The 21,768-nt window shown below is 42.2% G+C and overlaps 1 protein-coding gene across 2 annotated transcripts in view; it reads right to left on the reverse strand.

Moving 5' to 3' along the window:
- Gpd2 (glycerol-3-phosphate dehydrogenase 2) overlaps positions 1–21,768 on the reverse strand; it is a 174,141-nt gene that overhangs the window by 105,432 nt on the left and 46,941 nt on the right. For both annotated transcript variants that reach the window (XM_045147796.1, XM_045147797.1), the window contains exon 3: positions 496–667. In XM_045147796.1, the coding sequence (XP_045003731.1) occupies positions 496–667 (172 nt within the window). The remainder of the gene's footprint in view (positions 1–495; positions 668–21,768) is intronic.

Genomic DNA, 21,768 nt, shown 5'->3' on the forward strand with positions numbered 1-21,768 from the left:
AAAGCTGAGATTGCAGGTATGAGCCACCATACACAGCTCAAAAGAATTCTTTTAGTAAAATATTTCATGTTTATAAAACTTTTCTGCACTTGGCTGACATTGTGAGTTTAGGTAATATACACACAATTTAAAATTTTAAAAATATATTTATTTTGCTTATTATCAGACAAGTTTAACTGGGGCTGGAGAGACAGCCCAGTAGTTAAAAGCATTGATTGTAAAGCTTGTTGGCCTAGGGCTCAATTCTCCAGTACCCATGTAAAGTCAGATGCACAGAGGAAAAAAAAAAAAAAAAAAAAACTGGAAAAATGCATTTTCAGGAATATAAAGTTTTCTTTGTAAATATCTTCAGTGAAATGAAAACACAAATTATACTTAATTTTAAAATGGTTGCAAGTGCCTAGTTTTTATGATTCACAACAGATGCTCCTCACAAGGGGAGAAAGAACGAACCTTTCCCTGTGTCACAGCCATCCACTTGGGCTCTGCACTCACCTCTGGTGACAGCATCCAGTGCACAGCCACTGCCTGTTGCTCCTCCTCCAATAACAAGAATATCAAATTCTGATGTGTTCTGCAAAGTCAGGAGCTGAGCTTCTCTGGAAGGAGGCTCCCTGTTAACAGGTTCTGCAAGGTACTCTGCTGCTTCCACATAGGCCAGGTTTACCTGAGGTAAAAGCAGACCACTTTCAGTCATCCATCTGGAATGACAATTTAATAAAGTTTACACCATGCCAAGAAAAAAAAAAAAGGAACGAAATTCACAATGGAGATAAGGAATAGCAGAGTTGGACTACAGTCCACATGGAGAGAGAACAGCAACTGCCTTGGGAAGGAGCAACTACTGCTCATATTTCTTTTCATAGGTCTCAACTACTAACTACAAAAATACTTGGTATTTGGTAGCTCAACTGCTTTGGTTTTACACAGAGCCATGTTTAATCACTCTGCCACTGTACAGCAACTCCCAAATATTTTATAAAAACCAATCTGAGGTGTCTGAAGTAAATATTTTACCCAGAAGCATCAAATCATTCACATAAAATTTCAAAGTGTTTGTCTCATATGGAAGAAGAAGGAGCATTACATCTTTATAAAACTTCTTAAAAGCAAACATTTCTCATTCTATAATTTTTTAAATTTTTTTTGCTTTATGTTTATTTATTTATTTGAAAGTGACAGACAGAGAAAGAGGCAGAGAGAGAGAGAGAGGGAGAGAATGGGCACACCAGGGCCTCCAGCCACTGCAAATGAACTCCAGACGCATGTGCCCCCTTGTGCATCTGGCTAACATGGATCCTGGGGAATCGAGCCTCGAACCAGAGTCCTTAGGCTTCACAGGCAAGTGCTTAACCGCTAAGCCATCTCTCCAGCCCTCATTCCATAATTCTAATGACAAAAAATTTCTAGCGTTTAAGGTCTGTAAGTTTAAAAGAATCTATTTAGCACAAGTTGCTATCTGGTTTAAACAACCAACTAGGTTCACTAGGAATGACATTTTTCAAAGATTTCAGTAAAAAGATTTTTCATTAAATATTTTAATACAAAATTAAAATTTTCATGTTTACAATATGTTATTTGGAATTTTGAATACTGTGACAATGTTTTACTAAAACCAGGTATAATTCCCCTAAAAGATAATAAATAATCATCTACTTTATTCTTAGGTATTTATTTATATTTTATTTATTTATTTTATACACAGAGAGAGAGAGAGATTGAAAGAGAGAGGGAAAGAGAGAATGGGCATGCCAGGGCCTATAGCCAGTGCAATGAACTCCAGATGCATGCCCCACTTTGTGCATCTGGCTTTACATGTGTGCTGAGGAATCAAACTTGGGTCCTCAGGCTTTTCAGGCAAGTGTCTTAACCACTGAGCAATCTCTCCAGCCCTATTCTTAGTTCTTTAATAATAACATAAGTCATCATCGTGCCAATCAAAAATATACTTGGGCTAGAGGGATGGCTTAGTGATTAAGACACTTGCCTGCAAAGCCATAGAACCCAGATTCGATTCCCCAGGACCCATGTTAGACAGATGCATAAGGGGGCACACATGTCTGGAGTTGATTTGCAGTGGCTGGAGGCTCTGGTGCACCCATACTCACTCCCTTCCTCCCCCTTCTCTGTCAAATAAATAAATATAAATGATTTTTTAAAAAATAAACCATACTTGTCTTTTTATATTTTCTTTTGTTTGAAAACAAAAGTATATGAAGATTAGTATATACCTCAGTGGTTTGGTGTTTGCCTGGTATGTGCAAGACCCTGGGTTCCATACCCAGCACAACAACAACAACATTAAGAGCTGGGTCACGGGCTGGAAAGATGGCTTAGTGGTTAAGGTATTTGCCTGCAAAGCCAAAGGACCTCAGTTCAATTCCCCAAGACCCATGTCAGCCAAATGCACATGGTGGTGCATGCATCTGAAGTTCATTTGCAATGGCTGGAGACACTGGTGAGCCTATTCTCTTTCTGTGTCTGCCTTTCTCTTTCACATAAAAAATAAATTAATTAAATATTTTTAAGAGCTGGGTCCAGGCCAGGTGTGGTGGCACACACATATACTTCCAATAATCAGGACACCAAAGCAAAAGGATCATAAGTTGAAGGTCAGCCTGGGCTTCTTAAGGAGTTCCAGACCACCCTTGGTTACATGGTAAAATCCTATCTCAAAAAGGGTGACTAACAAAGCCAGAAGTGTCAAAAGCACATAAAAATTGTTTTTTTTTTAAGATTTTATTTTTACTTATTTATTAGAGAGAGAAGGAGAGAGAGAGAGTATGAGAATGGGCACACCAGGACCCCTAGCCACTGCAAACAAACTTCAGGTGCATGTGACACTATGTGCATCTGGATTACATGGAACCTGGAGAATCGAACCTGGGTCCTCAGGCTTTGCAGGCATGCACTTTAATCACCTAGCCATCTCTCCAGACTCAGGTATGATTTTTAAAAATTTTTTTTTGTTCATTTTTATTGATTTATTTGAGAGCGACAGAGAAAGAGGCAGAGAAAGAGAGAGAGAATGGACACACCAGGGTCTCCAGCCACTGTAAACGAACTCCAGATGCATGCGCCCCATTGTACATCTGGCTAATGTGGGTCCTGGGAAATCGAGCCTCGAACCAAGGTCCTTAGGCTTCACAGGAAAGTGCCACTAAGCCATCTCTCCAGCCTACCAGGTATGTTTATTAATGTCATTTCCCAAGTGTTGCCACAGATCCATTGACCACACTGCACAGTGTTGGCCCATGATGCCCAATCAGTTCTACACAGATACACAACCCCTCTTTCCACACAGCATGACCACAATCCAGGATGATAGTACTTTCCCATTCTGCTGGAGGTCACACTTGTTCAAAAGAAGGAATCTCAGCTCTTCTGAGACAGTGTCTTGCTATGTGTCCAAGGCTGGCCTGGACAGCTCTATGTAGCCCAGCATAGCTTCAAACTTGTGATCCTCCTGCCTCAGCCTTCGGAGTGCTGACAGGTGCTAACAGGTGTTTCCCAGCAAGTCCAGCTGTGACCTAACTTCATACATGGTGATTATTTTGATCATTCAATATGTGACTATTTTTAATTGAACTGAACAAAAAAAAAACTATACTTTATGATTGGATTTAGTGATTTTTCAATCCAGTCAGATGTTTATAAAAGTAAAGCTAGGGCTGGATAGTGGTTAAGGCCCTTGCCTAGAAAACCTAAGGACCCAGGTTCAATTCCCCAGTATGCACATATACCAGGTGAACAAGGTGGCACATATGTCTGAAGTTTGCAGTGTCTAAAGGCCCTGGTGTATTATTTCTTGTCCTCTCCCTCTCCCACTCTTTCTCTCTCATAATAAATAAATACATAAAGAAATAAATAGTTAAAAAAATAGAAAGTAAAGCTAGAGTAGGACTTGCAGCCAAGATGTCGACCGCCTAGCTGTGCTGCAAATCCTGGGGAAAGAAAGTCAAGATATTAAAGGTTCACTGGGTCATTCAGGGGAGAGCAATCTCTAATAGATTGCCAGTGGGAGGGCACAGAGGGGGGAAAAACAGGGAATCGCTGATCCCCTCGTGGGTGGGTAGCCCACCCCTCACCCCAAGTAGCCACCTTATCCACAGCGCCCTGCCTGCCAAGCAATCCCTGCCTGTGGAAGCTTAGACTGCTCCGCCCACTCGCCACTTACTGCTCCTGCCACCACACCTTCAGCAAGCCCAGGCCCACAGCAACTGCTACGCAAGCTCAGACTGTGTCTGTCCCTTGCGCCAGCTCAGGTGCCATCCTACCTGTCTGCGGCGCCGGCTGTCTGCCATTGTCCTGTGGCGAGGGGGCACAGACTGTTTCCAGGTCCCAGCGTTCCCACCCCAGAGTTTGGCTGCTTTAGTGGTTGGTGCCTCAATAGACCATTATCAGTAATAGACAGATCATCCAAACAGAAACTCAACAGGGAAGTAAGAGAGCTCAACAAAACCATAGATCACTTAGAACTAACAGGTATCTACAGAACCTTCCATCCCAAATCCATAGACTACACATTCTTCTCAGCAGCCCATGGAACATTCTCTAAAGTAGATCATATACTGGGTCACAAAGACTGCCTCCACATATTTAGGATGATTGACATAATTCCCTGCATGATATCAGATCACAATGCTATATTGCTAGAAATCAAAAAAAAAAAAAAAAAAAAAGCCACCCACCAAGAATCCCAATGGCACCTGGAAACTGAACGGCACACTTTTAAACAATAAATGGATAGTAGATGAAATGAAAAGTGAAATTGCAAAATGTCTAGAATTGAATGACAATGAGAATACATCGTACCAAAACTTATGGGACACAATGAAGGCGGTCCTCAGGGGAAAATTCATAGCACTCAACGCCTTCATAAAAAAGACAAAGAGATCCCAAATCAATAACCTATCCATCCACCTAAAGGCACTGGGAAAGCAAGAAAAATCCAACCCGAAGAGCTCCAGAAGGAAAAACATAACTAAAATAAGAACAGAAATTAGGGGAGGTAATATTATGGAGAATGGACTTTCAAAGGGAAAGTGGGGCGGGGGGAAATTACCATGGGATATTTTTTTATAATCATGGAAAATGCTAATAATTTTTTCTTAAAAAAAGAACAGAAATTAATGAATTGGAAACCAAGGAAACAAATTAAGACAATTGACAAAACAAAGAGTTGGTTCTTTGAAAAAATAAACAAGATTGAAAAACCCCTGGCCAATTTGATCAAGCAAAAAAAAAAAAAAAAAGAGAAGCTTCAAATTAACAAAATGAAAAAGGAGAGATCACAATAGACATAAGTGAAATTGGGAGAATCATCAGGACTTATTTCAAAAACCTCTACTCCACAAAACTAGATAATGTGGAGGAGATGGATAAATTCCTGGGCACATACCATCCATCAAAGCTAAACTCAGAGCAGATTAATCACCTCAATGAACCCATCACATTCATGGGGATTGAAAAAGTAATAAAAAAAAAAAATACCTCCCCAAAAAGAAGAGTCCAGTACCAGATGGCTTCTCAGCTGAATTCTATCAAACCTTCATGGAAGAACTCAAACCAATCTTCCTCAAACTGTGCCACACAATTGAAGAACAGGGAAAGCTACCAGACTCCTTTTATAAAGCTAGTATCACCCTAATTCCAAGACCAGGTAGAGATGCCTCAAGAAAAAAAAAAAAAAAAACTACGGGCCTATTTCCCAGATGAACTCAGATGCAAATATCCTGAACAAAATCCTCACAAACCAAATCGAACAACATATCAAAAGCATTATCCACTTTGACCAAGTGGGATTCATCCCAGGAACACAGGGGTGGTTCAACATGTGGAAATCTGTCAATGTAATACACCACATAAACAAGGTTAAACATAAAAACCACATGAGCATTTTGATAGATGCAGAAAAGGCCTTTGACAAGATACAACATCACTTCATGATCAAAACATTGGAGAGAATTGGCATGGTTGGTTCATATCTTAACATAATAAAAGCAATATACAAAGCTCCGAAGGCCCAAATAATACTTAATGGAGAGAGACTGGAGGAATTCCCATTAAGATGAGGAACAAAAGAGGGTTGTCCACTCTGACCTCTGCTTTTCAATATAGTTCTGGAAGTGCTAGCTCAAGCAATAATACAGGAGAAGGAAATAAAAGGTATACAATTTGGAAAGTAATAAGTTAAGTTAGCTCTATTCGCTGATGACATGATTGTATATGTAAGAGACCCGAGAGACTCCATCCCAAAACTCCTGAAGGTGATTAACTCCTACAGCAAAGTAGCAGGATACAAAATCAATGCACAAAAATCAGTAGCCTTTCTATATGCAAATAACAAAGATACAGAGAAAGAATAAGGGACATTGTCCCATTTTCAATAGCAACAAAAAAAATAATAAAATACCTTGGAATAACATTAACCAAGGAAGTGAAAGATCTATACATCAAAAACATAAAAACACTCAAAACAAATTGAGGAGGACTTGAGAAAATGGAAAGAACTTCCATGCTCCTGAATAGGCAGAATTAACATTGTGAAGATGGCAATTATACCAAAGGAAATATATAGATTTAATGCAATTCCAATTAAAATCCCTACAGTGTTCTTCACAGAGATAGAAATAATTATCTCAAATTTCATATGGAAAGGAAGAAGGCCTTGCATATCCAAACGTATCCTAGGCAAAAAAAGTACCTCTGGAGGTATCACCACACCTGATCTACAGCTATATTACAAAGCCATAATAATAAAAGCAGCATGGTACTGGCATAAAAACAGGAGTATAGACCAATGAAATAGACTTGAGGACCCAGACTTTGGGTCAAGCAACTATAGCTACTTAATTTTCGACAAAGGCCCTAACAATATAGGCTGGAAAAAAGACAGTATCTTCAACAAATGGTGCTGGACAAACTGGATAACCATATGCAGGAAACTGAAACTTGATCCACACATTTCACCATGCACTACACTCAAGTCCAAATGGATCATAGACGTTAATATAAGACCAGAAATTCAACTACTGCTGGAAGAAAATTTAGGAAGTACTTTCTATGATATAGGAATGGAAAAAGACTTCCTGAACAAAACCCCAGTAGCTCAGGATCTTAAACAGTCTCTCAACCAATGGGATCACAGTAAGCTGAAGAGTTTCTTTATAGACAAGCATACAATAAGCAAAACCAATAGATTACCCACAGAATGGGAGAAAATATTTGCAGGTTATCCAACTGACAGACCTAATCTCTAGAATCTACAAAGAACTCAAAAATCTAAACACTAAGAAGTCAAACACCCCACTCACAAAATGGGGCAAAGTTCTGAATAGGCAGTTCACAGAGGAAGAAATACAAATGGCAAACACACACTTAAGAAAATGTTTATCATCCCTAATCATTACCGAAATGCAAATTAAAACAACTATGAGATTCCACTTACCCCAATAAAGATAGCAAACATTAAAAAATCAAATGAAAATAAATGCTGGTGAAGATGTGGAGAAGTAGGAACACTCATCCACTGTTGGTGGGAATGTAAGATGGTAAAACCACTTTGAAAAGCAATATGGAGACTCCTGAAAAAGCTGACTATAGAGATACCAACAGACCCACTTATTCCCTTACTGGGCATCTACCCTAAAACCTTCAAACCACACGCCAGAGAGCTTTGCTCAAACCTGTTTGTAGTGGCTCAATTTGTAATAGCTAAGAGCTGGAATCAACCCAGATGTCCATCACCAGAAGAATGGGTAACTAAGAGGTGGTATACTTACACAATTGAATTCTATACAGCAGTAAGAAAAAATGACACAAAGAAATTTCAGGAAAAATGGTTGAACCTGGGACAGATCATTCTCAGTGAACTTACCCAATCACAGAAAAGAAAAAAAAATCGCCACATAGTGTCACTCATCTAAATCACCTACCTGAATCTACCCAAGATGCCTTACATACCCAGCAACCATCTCGTGGACTAGTCAATAGGATGGGTGGGGAGGAGGGGAGGACAACAGAGGGGTGGGAAACACAAATGTAGACACAAATGGCAATGGTACCATAAAATTCTACTTCCTAAAAGGCAGACCAAATGGCTGAACCTTCACCAGGCCCTTAGAGGGAACACCTGAGCCACAAGACACTGGAGAGGGTATAATGAAGACTGACCTTAATCTTCTACAACCTCTTTCTCTCTCTTCTCTCTAACTCTTTTATATTAAATATCTTTTTCTTCCTTTTCTTCATGGGCACTGACCTGTAAGTCCCAGTACCAGCATGTGGCTATCATCCACAATGAGTTTTTGATCAGAGAGACCTACAAGGTTTCCTAAAAAGAAGACAGATTTCTGTCAGAGTACTTGGTAACCCACCAAAGGTTAGTGATAAGACCCTACTGCTGAAGACACCTTAAGCAGTTGACATATAAAATAGAACGGCATAAAATGGAATCTGGAAGAGTCAGTCCCCAGACAGTCAGCACGTCTAGTGCCAGAAGGTGGTACACAGGTGACTGGGTAAAATGACCAGTATTTGTCCAAGCAACTCATGGTCTAACCTACTTAGCAGCAAGTAACCTGTCATGATGCTCACACAAGTGCAATAGTGGCACACAGCCCTTGTTGGGGAACCAACTGATCTTGATTTGGCTAACTGATCCCCTCAGTGGTACGGGACCCTTAGCTGGAGCTGGAAAACAAGTCAGAACCATATCCAAAAATAAGCCCACTCTCCATTGTCAAGCTCCCATCAATCATGGTCTACAAGAGGGCCTACACCTATTAAATTCTCTATAAATAAAAAGTAAGGGTTATCTCATTTGTCCCGGTGCTAACTTACTCTCTGTTGGAGAATCTGCTTCTCTTTTTCAGATAGATGTGGATCCTAAGGAGAGAGCCACCCCATCATACCTCAAAGGGCCCCAGCTGAAACTAAGAAAAATTGCCGAAACAAGCAAGGGTGCTGTTTTCCTAGTGAACCAGGTACCAGCACAAGGGGGAAGGAGATCAACACAGATAAAAATCAACTCCTACCAAATCAGATATCCAGAGACCCAGAGGCCCCCAACGTGAAGCAGACCAAAAATGAACCCAACATGGCTCAGGGAAATTTTGTGGAAGGGGGGCGGAAAGAATATCAGAGCCACATGTTGGGTCATGATATACAGAGACATTTATCTTACCCATAACTGTGGGCTAACTCCACAATGTATGACCCATATACATCAACAAGGAGGGGCCAAGGCAAGGGGGTAGGTCACGGGATAAGCCTAATAATGGTACCAAACTGACTGTATGTGCTGCATACAAAACTAATTAATAAAAAATTTTAAAAAAGAAAGTAAAGCTAGAAACCATAGAGTACATTGAGAAAACCCTGGGTTGGGATAACAGGGACTACACTCCTTAGCAGTAATGTCAATTTTGATGCATTTTCTCTTTGGGTCTTGGTTTCCTCATTTGGCAAATGAAAATAAAATCCTGGTGATGTTTCTCTCTCTGAATGTCTCAGTTATCCTTGGTCTGAATGGAACAATGACAATAAAGTAATTGTTAAACTATAATACTGTCCAACAGTTGCTAATGTGACTATTATTAAACCATCTGGTAGAATGTAATAAAAACTTACAACACATATCTAAGTATAATGTAAACAAAGGATATAATTGGATACAGTAATTTTTCAAGCTATTAATTCAGATGCCAAGCCACAAAAATCCCTTCCTGCCATATAACTTCTAATTATCACTAATAACTACTCTCTCATTTTACCTTTATGTACATTAAAGGTAACAAACTAAGTACCAGTAACTGCAAAGTCCTGCCTTTTACTTACAGAATTTGTCTTCCAGCACCTGATGAACCCAAAAGCAAACACACACACACACACACACACACACACACACAACTAGTATATACATATATAACATACAAACAGTTGTATAAATGGCAGCTGTGGAAGGGCATACCTACAGGAATTTGCTAAAAAGGAGGAGTCAAGAGGATTAGGAGATTGTATATAAGTAAATAAATAAAACAGGTTGGACATGGTGGCTTATGCCTATATCCTAGCACTTGCAAGACTGAGGTAAGAGGATCACCATGAGTCCAATGTCAGCTTGGGCTATACAGTGTTCCAGGTCAGCCTGTTATACAGTGATACCCTACTTAGAGCAAAAACCAGAGACAGATAGTATACAGATATATAACACATATCACATGCAGATGGAATATTCATATTTAATGCTCATGGATAGTACATGCACATATAACACACATAGATACTATATACATTCATAACATACACACACACATGCAGTCAAACATATATAGAAAGAATAAATGCCAAAATGAGAAGGATGAAGAAATTGTACCACCAGGCTATGACCATCCAGACAAAGACAGCCTTTCATTGGAGGGTTTCAACTGAGCCATGACAGATGGGAAGGACTTGGACATGGGAGTGACAAGTGACTAAGCTGTCAGAGAATTTTCACACATCAACAGAATTGCTGACATTTTCTGCTTGATAAGTTTTCTAGAAATACTTGAGAAATAAGTTTAAAGAGCATATTATGATATAGTTCATTAGGACCTGGTAATACCGAAAGCTCCTCTTCAGCTCTATGAAGATTAAACTCAACTAGTCTCCTTCAGCAGGTAGGCTAGATGCCAGGGGCATCAGCCACTCCCGCTGGACACCCTGTATGGTGTTTCAGATGTCTCCCATAAATTCATGTGCTTTGCATATTTGGTCCCCAGCAGGTGGCAATTTGTGAGGTGTAGCCTTGCTGGAGGAAGTGTGTTGTTGGGAGTGGACTTAGGGGTGTTATAGTCAACCACCCCCACAGAATTTGCCTCACTCTCCTGCTGCTATTTTCCACCTGCTATGGGCAAGGAAATGATGCCCAGCTTTTGCTCTACCATTTTCCCTGCCATCAAGACGTTTCTCCTCAGCACTATAAGCCAAAATCAAACCTTCCTTCCCATCAGCTGCTCTTGGCCGGGCACTTTATCCCAGCAGTGAGAAGATGCCCTGTTTCTCCTGATTTCATCCCAATACTCTGGCTTGTTTCATGTTTTAAAACACACCTCTTTGGCTGGAGAGATGGCTTAGTTAAGGCACTTGCCTGCAAAGCCTAAGGACCCAGGTTTGATTCCCCAGTACCCAAGTAAGCCAGATGAACAAGAGGGTGAATGCATCTGGACTTTGCTTGCAGTGGCTAGAGGCCCTAATGTGCCCATTCTACCTCTCTCTCTCCCTCCCTCCCTCCCTCCCTCCCTCCCTCCCTCCCTCCCTCCCTCCCTCCCTCTCTCTCTCAAATAAATAAATTAAATTAAATAAACACCTCTTTCAGCTGAGCATGGTGGTGCAAATCCAGAAGACTGAGGTGGGAAGATTGCAATTTCAAGGCCTGTATATAGAGTATACATCCAAGTTCCAGGTCAGCCTGCCCTACAGTGCAAAAACCTGCCTCAAGAAAAGAAGGAAGGAAATGAGGAGTGTGGAAAGGGAGGGAAGGGGAGAGAAGGAGGGGATAGAAGGAAGAAGGAAGGGAGGAAAGGAGGGAGGAAGGGAAGGAAGGAAGGAAGGAAGGAAGGAAGGAAGGAAGGAAGGAAGGAAGGAAGGAAGGAAGGAAGGAAGGAAGTGTTGTGCCAAGACCCCTGACCAGGAGCCAAGTCCCCCAGTCACCCAGGAGTCACCCAGAGAACCACCACAGAAGCTGAGACACTTGAATGCAAAAGCAACAGGTTTCTTTATTGCAAGCCTAGGCCTGGGCTCCATCTCCACAGTCCAGCACAGCGGTAGTGAGGGAGAGAGCCCCTTTCTTTTGGGAGAAGGGGTTCATATAGGAATTTGAACAAAGAAGTAGGGGATAGATACATGACTGGTTGATTTAAACAGTTCTGATTGGCTTGGGGTTTCAGCAGGCAAAGCTGGGGGCAGGAGCTAGGGGCACTCCAGGCAGATGAAGTCATCTCCATTGTCCTTGAAGTGGAGATTCCTCAGTTTCTTATCTAAGCAGGTGGTCGGAGTCACCCTCCTCCCCTCCCCCCCACCGCAATGGAGTGTTTCTGCAATGTCCTTGAAGTGGAGATTCCTCAGAAACTTTAGGGGGAAAGGCAGCAATTAAGCAAGCAAAGTTTACAGAAGCAAAAGGTCAGCACATTGGCCGGCTAGTTCTCTATCTAAGTCAGGCCTGGGCCTTTTTTTTTAAATGGTTATATTTGGTCTCACAGAAGGAAGGAAGGGAGAGAGGGAGGGAGGGAGGGAGGGAGGGAGGGAGGGAGGGAGGGAGGGAGGGAGGGAGGGAGGGAGGGAGGGAAGGAGGACAAGCAAGCAAGACAAGCAAACAAGAAAGCACCTCTTTCACGTTTCTAATAACATCCTAAAAATTCTTCACACAGCCGGGCATGGTGGCACACACCTTTAATCCCAGCACTGGGGAGGCAGAGGTAGGAGGATCACGGTGAGTTCGAGGCCACCCTGAGACTCCATACTGAATTCCAGGAGAGCCTGAGCTAGAGTGAAACTCTACCTGGGGGAGGAGGGGCCCACGGGGAGACTTCACAGGTTTGTAAACCTTTGCATGATATTACCTTGAGCTTTACCCACTCAGCTCTACTATCTGGATTTGCACATGCACACCACCACTACCATCACTACAACAGCAGACGAATCATGCTGCTGTGCTACTACATCCGGTGACACACAACTGACATCTCACTCAACTCAGTGTGTTTGAGACAGCAGTCTTCCGCTCTCCTAACTCTGCACCCTCTTTCTCAGCTTCCTCTGGATGTCACTGCCCAACATTAATCACTGACATGCATCTCTTGGGTGCATGCCAATCACTTATCTTGGATTGCTACGAACTCTCTGGAGAATCTCATGTGTGCCATGTCGTCAAATATTCTTTATGCCACAATGACTTCTAATTTTGTCTTCCATCTCTGGACCCTAGTATCAAACTGCCTAATGAGCACCTATATTTGGATGTCATAGATGTATCTATCAAAATTGATCTGATGACTTTATCTCCTCCAAGTTTTGTTTTAATCTGACAGTATTTCTTATCTAAGTAAGGGTGTCATTATTCATGTGTTGCTTATGCAGCGATTCTAGAAACATCTTTTGACAGCTTCTACTCTCTAAAGTCTCATATCTGATCAATCATTGAGTCCCATGGATTTTACCTCCTATAAAATTCATATCCACTCATGTTTCGCTCTCAAGTTATCTTCCTTTCCCATGGTAATGCAACAATAGTCCAAAGTCCTACACAAGCCTTCCAAATCATTCTCTAGAGAGTAACTGGAGTAATCACTATAAAAATCAAATGAGGGATGGGAAGATAGTTCAGCTGGTAAAGTGCCTATGTCACAACATGAGGACTTGAGTTTGATCTCCATCATCCACATAAATGCCGTGAAGATGCCATGTGCCTGTGGCCCTAGCCCTAGGGAGGCAGAGACAAGAGGACCCCAAGCCTTGCTAGCTAGCCCAGTCAAGCTTAATTGGTAGGCTCCAGGCCACTGGGAGACCTTGTCTCAAGGGAGGTGGGATACATTCCTAAAGATGACATCCAAGGTGTCTTCTGGCTTCCACATGCCTGTACATTCATGAACACACATATATATGGCCTACATACACAAACTTGCACACACATATATGCAAGACCCTCAAATAACATCATTATTATGTGTAAAACCTATCAAGAACTTCCAGCTGGGCATGGTGGTGCATGTCTTTAATCCAGCAGAGGTAGAAGGATTGCAGAGAGTTTGAGGCCACCCTGAGACCACATACTGAATGCCAGCTCAGCCGGAACTAGAAGACCTAACCTTGAAAAACCAAAAAATAAAAACAAAACTTCCAACTGAATTTAGATTAAAAGTAATTATTTTTATTCTAGTACCTAAAAATCATAGACATTTTTTTAATGACTAAAATTAGGTGAAAAAAAGGGACAATCCTGGGCTGGAGAGATGGCTTAGTGGTTAAGCGCTTGCCTGTGAAGCCTAAGGACCCCAGTTGGAGGCTCAGTTCCCCAGGTCCCACGTTAGCCAGATGCACAAGGGGGCACACGCGTCTGGAGTTCGTTTGCAGAGGCTGGAAGCCCTGGCGTGCCCATTCTCTCTCTCCCTCTATCTGTATTTCTCTCTGTGTCTGTCGTTCTCAAATAAATAAATAAATAATAAAATAAAATAAAAAGGGACAATCCTAAGTGCTGGTGGGAATGTAATTCATCTGGATCTCTCCTATAGCTATTAGAAATGTGAAATGACACATACAACCACTTTGGAAAACACATTAGAAGTGACTTTAAAGGTAAGTATACACTTGCCAAACACCCCAGCAATCCCTTCCTAGATAATTACCCAAGTGAAATGTGTCCACACAGAAACCCGTTAGCATAGGCTTACAATGGCTTTATTCAAAATTGTCCAAAGTGTAAACCAGGCGTGGTGGTGCACACCTTTAATCCCAGCACTCGGGAGGCAGAGGTAGGAGGATCGCCATGAGTTTGAGGCCACCCTGAGACTACACAGTGAATTCCAGGTCAGCCTAAGCCAGAGCCAAACCCTACCTTGAAAAATCAAAAAATAAAAAATAATAAAATTGTCCAAAATGGCATAGAGAAATGGCTTAGAGGTTAAGGAGCTTGCTTGCAAAGCCTGGCTGCCTGAGTTTGATGCCCCAGTACCCATGTAAAGCCAGATGCACAAAGTGGCACATGAGTTTGCAGTTTGCTTGCAGTGGCAAGAGACCCTGGAGCAACTGCTCTCTCTCAGCGCTCTCACGTCCTCCTCTCTCTCTCTCTCTCTCTCTCTCTCTCTCTCTCTCTCTCCTCTTGAAAATCAATAAATAAAAAAGTAACAAAAATTTCCCAAAGCAGAAAATCTCAAAGTCCCTTCATCTGGTGAATGCCTAAGCTGTGGTATACTATGCAATAGAATAATAATCAACAATAACAAAAAACAAGCAATAAAAAGAATACATGAACATGAAACACATTTATTTATGCTAAATCAGTACTCCACAAATTAATCTCTAGCACAAATCCAGCTGCCACTTGTTTCTGTAGACAAAGGAGCACTGGCACACAGTGACACTCTCTCCACGGCGCTTAATGTGGCATGACAGCAATGGCAGCTCAGTGGTCACCACACAGGTCCCATGTTCTGAAAATGTTTCCTGCATGTCCTTTACAGAAAAATCTACAGTCCCTGTGTGAAGCCAACAAAGCCAGACCCAGAAGTCTCTGAATTGTAAGATTCAGAATTCTGATGCTTCCGTACATACAACGTTATGTCCAAACCAAAGTCCAAGACCAGAAAACAGATTGCGGTTGCCCGGGGCCAGAGGGAAGGCTGACTGCAGAGAACGCCGCTGTGAGGGCCTGTGAGCTCGGCAGAATTGCTCCACAGCTTAACGCGGCGGCAGTTCTGTAACTCTGTAGCTAAACGATTCATCTCACTGCATTTTAAATTGTGCCTCAAGTTATACCTCAATAAAGTTGACTTTAATATTTATATAGCACTCATGTGCCTGCCACTTTTATAAGGGTTTTGCTTTTTTTGCTCATCAAATCTTCGTATTAAACCTATGAGTCAGCTACTATTATGATCCCCACTTAGGAAGAGGGAACTGAGATAAGAAACAGTCGTTGTCCCAGTTCACGATAGAGCTGGAAACAGGAGCGGCCCAGCCTAGAACAGAGATGGAGTCTTACACTACACCATACTGACTCTACATATAATTTGAGAAAAAATAAAACAGCAGACTAAATAGTTACAACATGATGAGATAGTGCCATTGCCAAAAGACAGAAAACACTTTTTGTGTTTTGTTGACAGGGGAGGGAGGGTGTTTATTGTTGAGGTTTTACTAAGGCGTCCCTCCATTTAAAAATCAAAATACGGTTCTATTGAGGGTGATTTATTTAATTTCTGACAGTACTTTTAAAATAACATTTTATTTTTGTTTATTTCCTTCATAAAAGCTGGAAAGTGTTGCAAGTGAGAAGCTAAGCACCAGTTTATGTTAGAGGCAGTAAACACAGCCTACGGCCCCACTTATAATTATGACAGGAGAAAGACTCATTTTGGCTTCATATGGCTTTGAGTCACAAAAACACATCTGCACTCTACCTTCTCTAGAATATGTTGATTTAGGGAAATAAAGAAAAAGGAAGCACGAATAATAAAACAGTAGTGCTAAGCACAGCACGCCTGAAGAAGAGGATCTTTGTGCTCCCAGCATGCAGACTACCCTTTCCTGAGCCCCCTTCCAAGACGGTTTGATTAAACAGTGTTGTGGGTAGTAGACTCTGCTGATGGATTGTTCCAGTTCTGGAAAAGCCTCGGGATGCCTCGTGCCCTCACTCATGAAAGACTAAAACCCTCTTGGGAAGTCCAGATACCCGACTTATCACTGGTCGGTATTTGAAGAGGCCCCATGAAGAGTCTATAGACGAGGAGACAAAAAGATAAGGAAGGATCAAGGGAAGAATCTCTTACCCAGGTCAAGGCTTCCGGAAATGATGGCAAATCAAGTCAAAATAGGCTAGTGGGCACCATGGGCAATGGTAACCAGGAAAGGAAGATGTAGAAGCATGTTGTTGCTTTTTATTCATGTTACTTTCATAAGATCTAATTACAAGTCTAATACTTAAAAACTGTTATAGTTCACATACCAATAGGGATTTCCATTCGAGGTTAAACTGTTGAATAGTATCACCACCTGTGGCCCACAGAAAGGGCTAGTGAGCTCCTGTTGCCCAGGGTGCTCAATCACTGATGCCACACTTTCACTTCACCAATCCACTCTAGGCACAGGAGTTTGCTGGTACCAGCCTCAACACAGAACAAGCTCGGCACTGCTAGCCTCAGGGTCACCTGCCTAGACCAGCACAGAAGCCAGAGAGAAAAACAGGCCAGACTTTTTTTTTTTTTTTTTTTTTGAGGCAGGGTCTCACTTTAGGCCAGACTGACCTAGAATTGACTATGGAGTCAGGTTGGCTTCGAATTTAGGGTGATTCTCCTACCTCTGCCTCCCAAGTGCCAGGATTAAAGGTGTGCACCACCATGCTCAGCTCAAGACAAACCTTCACAAGCCAAGTCTGGTGGTACAAGGCAGTAATCTCAGCTACTGGAAAGCCTGTGGCACAAAGATAACATGTTCAAAGCCAGCATCAGCTACAGAGTAAACTCAAGGCCACCTGGGCAACTCAGCACCTGTCTCAAAATAGAAAGTAAAAAGAAGCCGGGCATGATGGCACACGCCTTTAATCCCAGCACTCGGGAGGCAGAGGTAGGAGGATTGCCGTGAGTTCAAGGCCACCCTGAGACTACATAGTGAATTCCAGGTCAGCCTGAGCCAGAGTGGGACCCTACCTCAAAAAAAAAAAAAAAAAAAAAAAGAAAGTAAAAAGAGTGCTGGCAGTGGGTATGGTGGCACACACCTTTAAACCCAGTACTTGGGAGGCAGAGAGGTAGGAGGGTCACTATGAATTAGAGGTCAGCCTGGAATTAGAGCTCCAGGTGAGCCTGGGCCAGAGTGAGGCCCTACCTTCAAAAAAGTGGGGGAGCTGGAGAGATGACTCAGCCATTAAGGCACTTGCCTACAAAGCCTGATGACCCAGGTTCAATTCCCCAGTACCCACATAAAGCCATATTGCACAGTGGCACATACCTCTGGAGTTCATTTGCAGTGGCTAGAGATCCTGGCACACCCATTCTCTTTCTCTCTCTATCTGCCTCCCTCTCATAAATAAATAAGTAAATAAATTTTAAGAGGCTGGAAAGATTGCCCAGCAGTTAAGGCACTTGCCTGCAAAGCATAATGACCTGGGTTCTATTCTCCAGCATCCATGTAGAACCAGATGCACAAAGTGGCACATGCATCTGAAGTTCATTTGCAGCAGCTGGAGGCCCTGGTGCACCCTGTCTCTCTCTCTCTCTCTTTCTCTCTCTCTCTCTTTCTCTCTCTCTCCCTCTCTTTCCTTGTCTCTCTCAGCTTGGAAATAAATAAATAAATGAGTGAATCAATAAAAAGAGGGCTGGGGCTGTAGTTTTTTCGAGTAATCTACCTGTAGGTCCAATCCCCAGTGCCACAAGGAAAATCTAAGAAAATTCCCCCAGTACTCTGATAGCAAACATACAGCCCTTGTCAAAATCCTGCATGAACATATATCTACATAAAATTGAAAGCCAAGTTCATAATCTTGGAGAATTTACAACCCAGAGAACATTTCCCCTGAACAGGATTCAGAATGAGATCAGTTTTACTATGTCTGTGAACCATTAGACTTGCAAATTAAAAAAAAAAAAAAAACTAGACATTTGCAGCTTCAGGTGAAACTGAAAACAAGATCTAATAATTAGTGTCTATTTCTGAAAGAAGTGCATATTTAAAGACCACGGGCAATTAACAGCCAGGTTGTCCTGTAATCATGAACAGTAATAATTGGGTATAAAGAAGGGTCTCATGCAAATCACTTCAGACTACACCATCACTCTCCCTCTCTCCACATTCTGTGATTCAATCAATGGAATCATTTAGACTCAAGAGGAACTGTTTCCTGTTTCATTGTCACTGGAACAGAGCAAGTATATGCATGTATTCCTGGAAGGAAACACAGCAAGCCCCTCCACACAGTGAGCCTTAAGATGTTTTAGTGGCCTTCATTCACCTCCTGAGTCACTTGTGGTTAAACACTGATGGGCTTTCTTGTACTTACATAAGTAAGCAGCATGCCTCAGCATAAACATGTTCGTAAGGGAATCATGAGTACCCTGTAGCCCCTGAACAATAGGGTAGCTCACATTTCCACTGAGAACTAGATGAGAAAACTAGACCAGCCCATTGTGGTGACTTAAATGTGCAGATATGTTTGAATAGATGCCTACAGCTGGTGGCACTGTTTTAAGAGGGCATGGACCTGACGGACGTGGGTCACGGAGGGCTGTGAGGGTTACAGCCTGGCCTGTGATCACCAACTACCACCCAGATTCTTCAGCCGTCCCTTCCCTTCCCGCATGATGAACTATGAGCCGAAATCAACCCTATCCACTCCTCTTTCCAGGCAGCTAGGGGTGGAGCTCTAGCAGACCAGCGGTCAGGCTGACCCAACTATGGTTCCTTTGAAAAAGCACACAGAAGCTCTTCGTAATCAGGATATAGGCAAACAACTCAATCGCCAAGCTTTTCAGAAAGCAGAGATTCATGGAAACGATTATAGACTACGGCTATCATCACTCTCCTCCATATCATATGACTCGATCAATGGGATTGGTTAGATTTAGGAGAAATTGATGGAAAATGGGGAAACCTTTGACTCTAAATACACTTCAGATGACATCATAATTAACTCCACAGCCTGAGGTTTGGGGACTACGTCTTACTGGTTCTCACATAAACATGTTTAAAACATACAGTAAGTGTGGGGAGATGGCAAAGCAATATTGTTCTTCAACCTTTAACACCTTTTGAGGAAACTGAGGGTGCAGACAGATAGTCTGGGGCTGAGAGAACATGGAAGGTTGAAAGAGACACAACAACTAACCGTCCAGCAGCTGCTGGCTCTCCTGCTGCTCAGAAGGGCTCATGAGTGGACAGAGAGAAGGCGATCTCATTTCATTTTATTGGTGGTACTAGAGATTGAGCCCAGAGCCTCACGCATGCTAGCCATAGCCCTGACCCTTTGACCCATGAGAAAGCCACATTTATTTATTTCTTGGGCAACCAACTATGAGAATTAAAAGTTGATTCTAGTTTTGACTCTGAATTGCATGTCTTTGGCTCAAAGATGGCTGACTTGAGTCCCTGGATCAGCTGACCACTTTGGAACCAGCTGCGCAGAACCTGTGGTGCAGTCAGTAAAATCTAGAGCTCTTGGGGCGCATATATTACTAGTGCACAACCAACCATGCTGAACAGTTACACTGACACCCAGGGGTTTATAAAATAGCACTTTACCTTCAAAATCTCCTAAGGCATGGTGGTCAAAGTGGCTTCCCAGCTGAAACAGAGCTCAGTGGTGTGAGGTAAATAATCTACTAATCCAATGACCACTCCCAGGCCTTATAATCTATGTGTCTTTTCACTACTTTTAAACCTTATAGTCACAAAACTTTGTGGTCATCATCAAAAGTAAGGAAAATATGCATGCAAGTTTATCTCAATTGTACTTGCTGTCATATAATTAGACCTTAGAAGTTCTTTGTTGAAAAATCTCAAATTGTCAAATAAAGTTAGACTGATATCCACTCACTTTGATTTAAAATACCTATTTCCTTCTAAACTTCCAAGAATACCTATAAAAACTTTCCTAACACAAACATAATTTATTATGCTGAGAGTTGGGGAAAGGAGACATAAAAGCAAAAGGGCTCTCTTCAGAGCATTTATAGAAAGTTTCCTCAGTTCCACAATGTCCTGAAAAAGTTTCCTGAAGAGGCCTAAAAATGAATAAATAGTTGAAAATGAAATGCAAAGTCAAATCAAAGTGAATGTCAATGTGGCTCAGTTAGCGACAGCCTAGCAGCTCACCAGCTGTCGGCGCTAATCCTAGCTCAGCCGTTGACTCACGGGTGACCTATACGAGTACAGTTAACCTCGCTGATTTCGTATGCCAGCAACAAAATAGCAGCCCAAACTCCTCGAAGGCCTGATGTGAGTTATAACTCCAAGATCCTGCCGTGGCCCCACTTTGGGGGCTAAGTGTTAAATTAAAAACCAAAATTAGAAAGAAGATGATAGGATGCTCTTCAGAAAACATTTCCAGCTCTGTCTGCATAATTTCAAGGCTTTGATGAAACATGTCCTTGGAAGAAACAGTTAACCACACAGGGTGGTTAAGAATAGTTTCAACCGGTCTTATCTAAAACACAGAGTATTCTGAATCCTCATCAAGTTTTAGCTAACAGGCACATTCCCAACACATGTAATTGTATTTCTAGGAGAAAAATCAGTCCTTCCAGGAATCTAGGCACAGAGCTCTAAATAGGAGAAGCATGGGAATACTGCAGTCTTTGGTTTCAACCCTGGCCAAAACTCACCGAAAGGAGCAGTTTGTTCCTCGACTAGATCGGAAAGCACCTGCAGGACACATGTGACGGCTGGAGACTTGCAGAGAGAAATGCATAGCTACCAGGAGCACAGCTGTAGCCTGGGGACGTGGCCTAGAAGTTGGCCAAGGCAGACAAAGTTTCAAATAAGCTCTTAAAAAGTAGCAGAAGTGACTGTTTCAGAAGATGTTTGTCATCTGGTTGGTAAGGGTTGTTTGTGTGTTTGTTTGCTTAAGACAGGATCTCATGTAGCCCAGGCTGACTCAGTAGTCACTGTGTAGGCAAGACTGGTCTTGTACTCCTAATCACCCTGCCTGTCTCCCAAGGGCTGGGATGACAGCTATTGCAAAGGCTGGGAACTAGCTCAGTCAGTGAAGTGCTTGCTTTGCAAGCGGAGGACCTGAGTTCAATCAAGCCTCCGTTCTTACGTAAAAATGTCATGTGCCTTCACCCGGTGCTGTGGCGACAGAGACAACAGGATCCCAAGGCTCACTGGCCAGCCAGTCTAACCTTAATTGGTGAGTTCCAGGCTAGAAAGACTGTCTCAAAGGAGGTGGCTTATGTTCCTGAGAATCCTACCCTTTTCCTCTGGCCTCCATATATATGAACACATAGATGCACGCGCACACACACATGCATATGGAAAAGGATATACGGTGTTCTATCTTTGTTACAGTGCCTTTTAATC

Source organism: Jaculus jaculus, chromosome 4 (assembly GCF_020740685.1).
Source record: "Jaculus jaculus isolate mJacJac1 chromosome 4, mJacJac1.mat.Y.cur, whole genome shotgun sequence".
NCBI classification, from domain to species: domain Eukaryota; kingdom Metazoa; phylum Chordata; class Mammalia; order Rodentia; family Dipodidae; genus Jaculus; species Jaculus jaculus.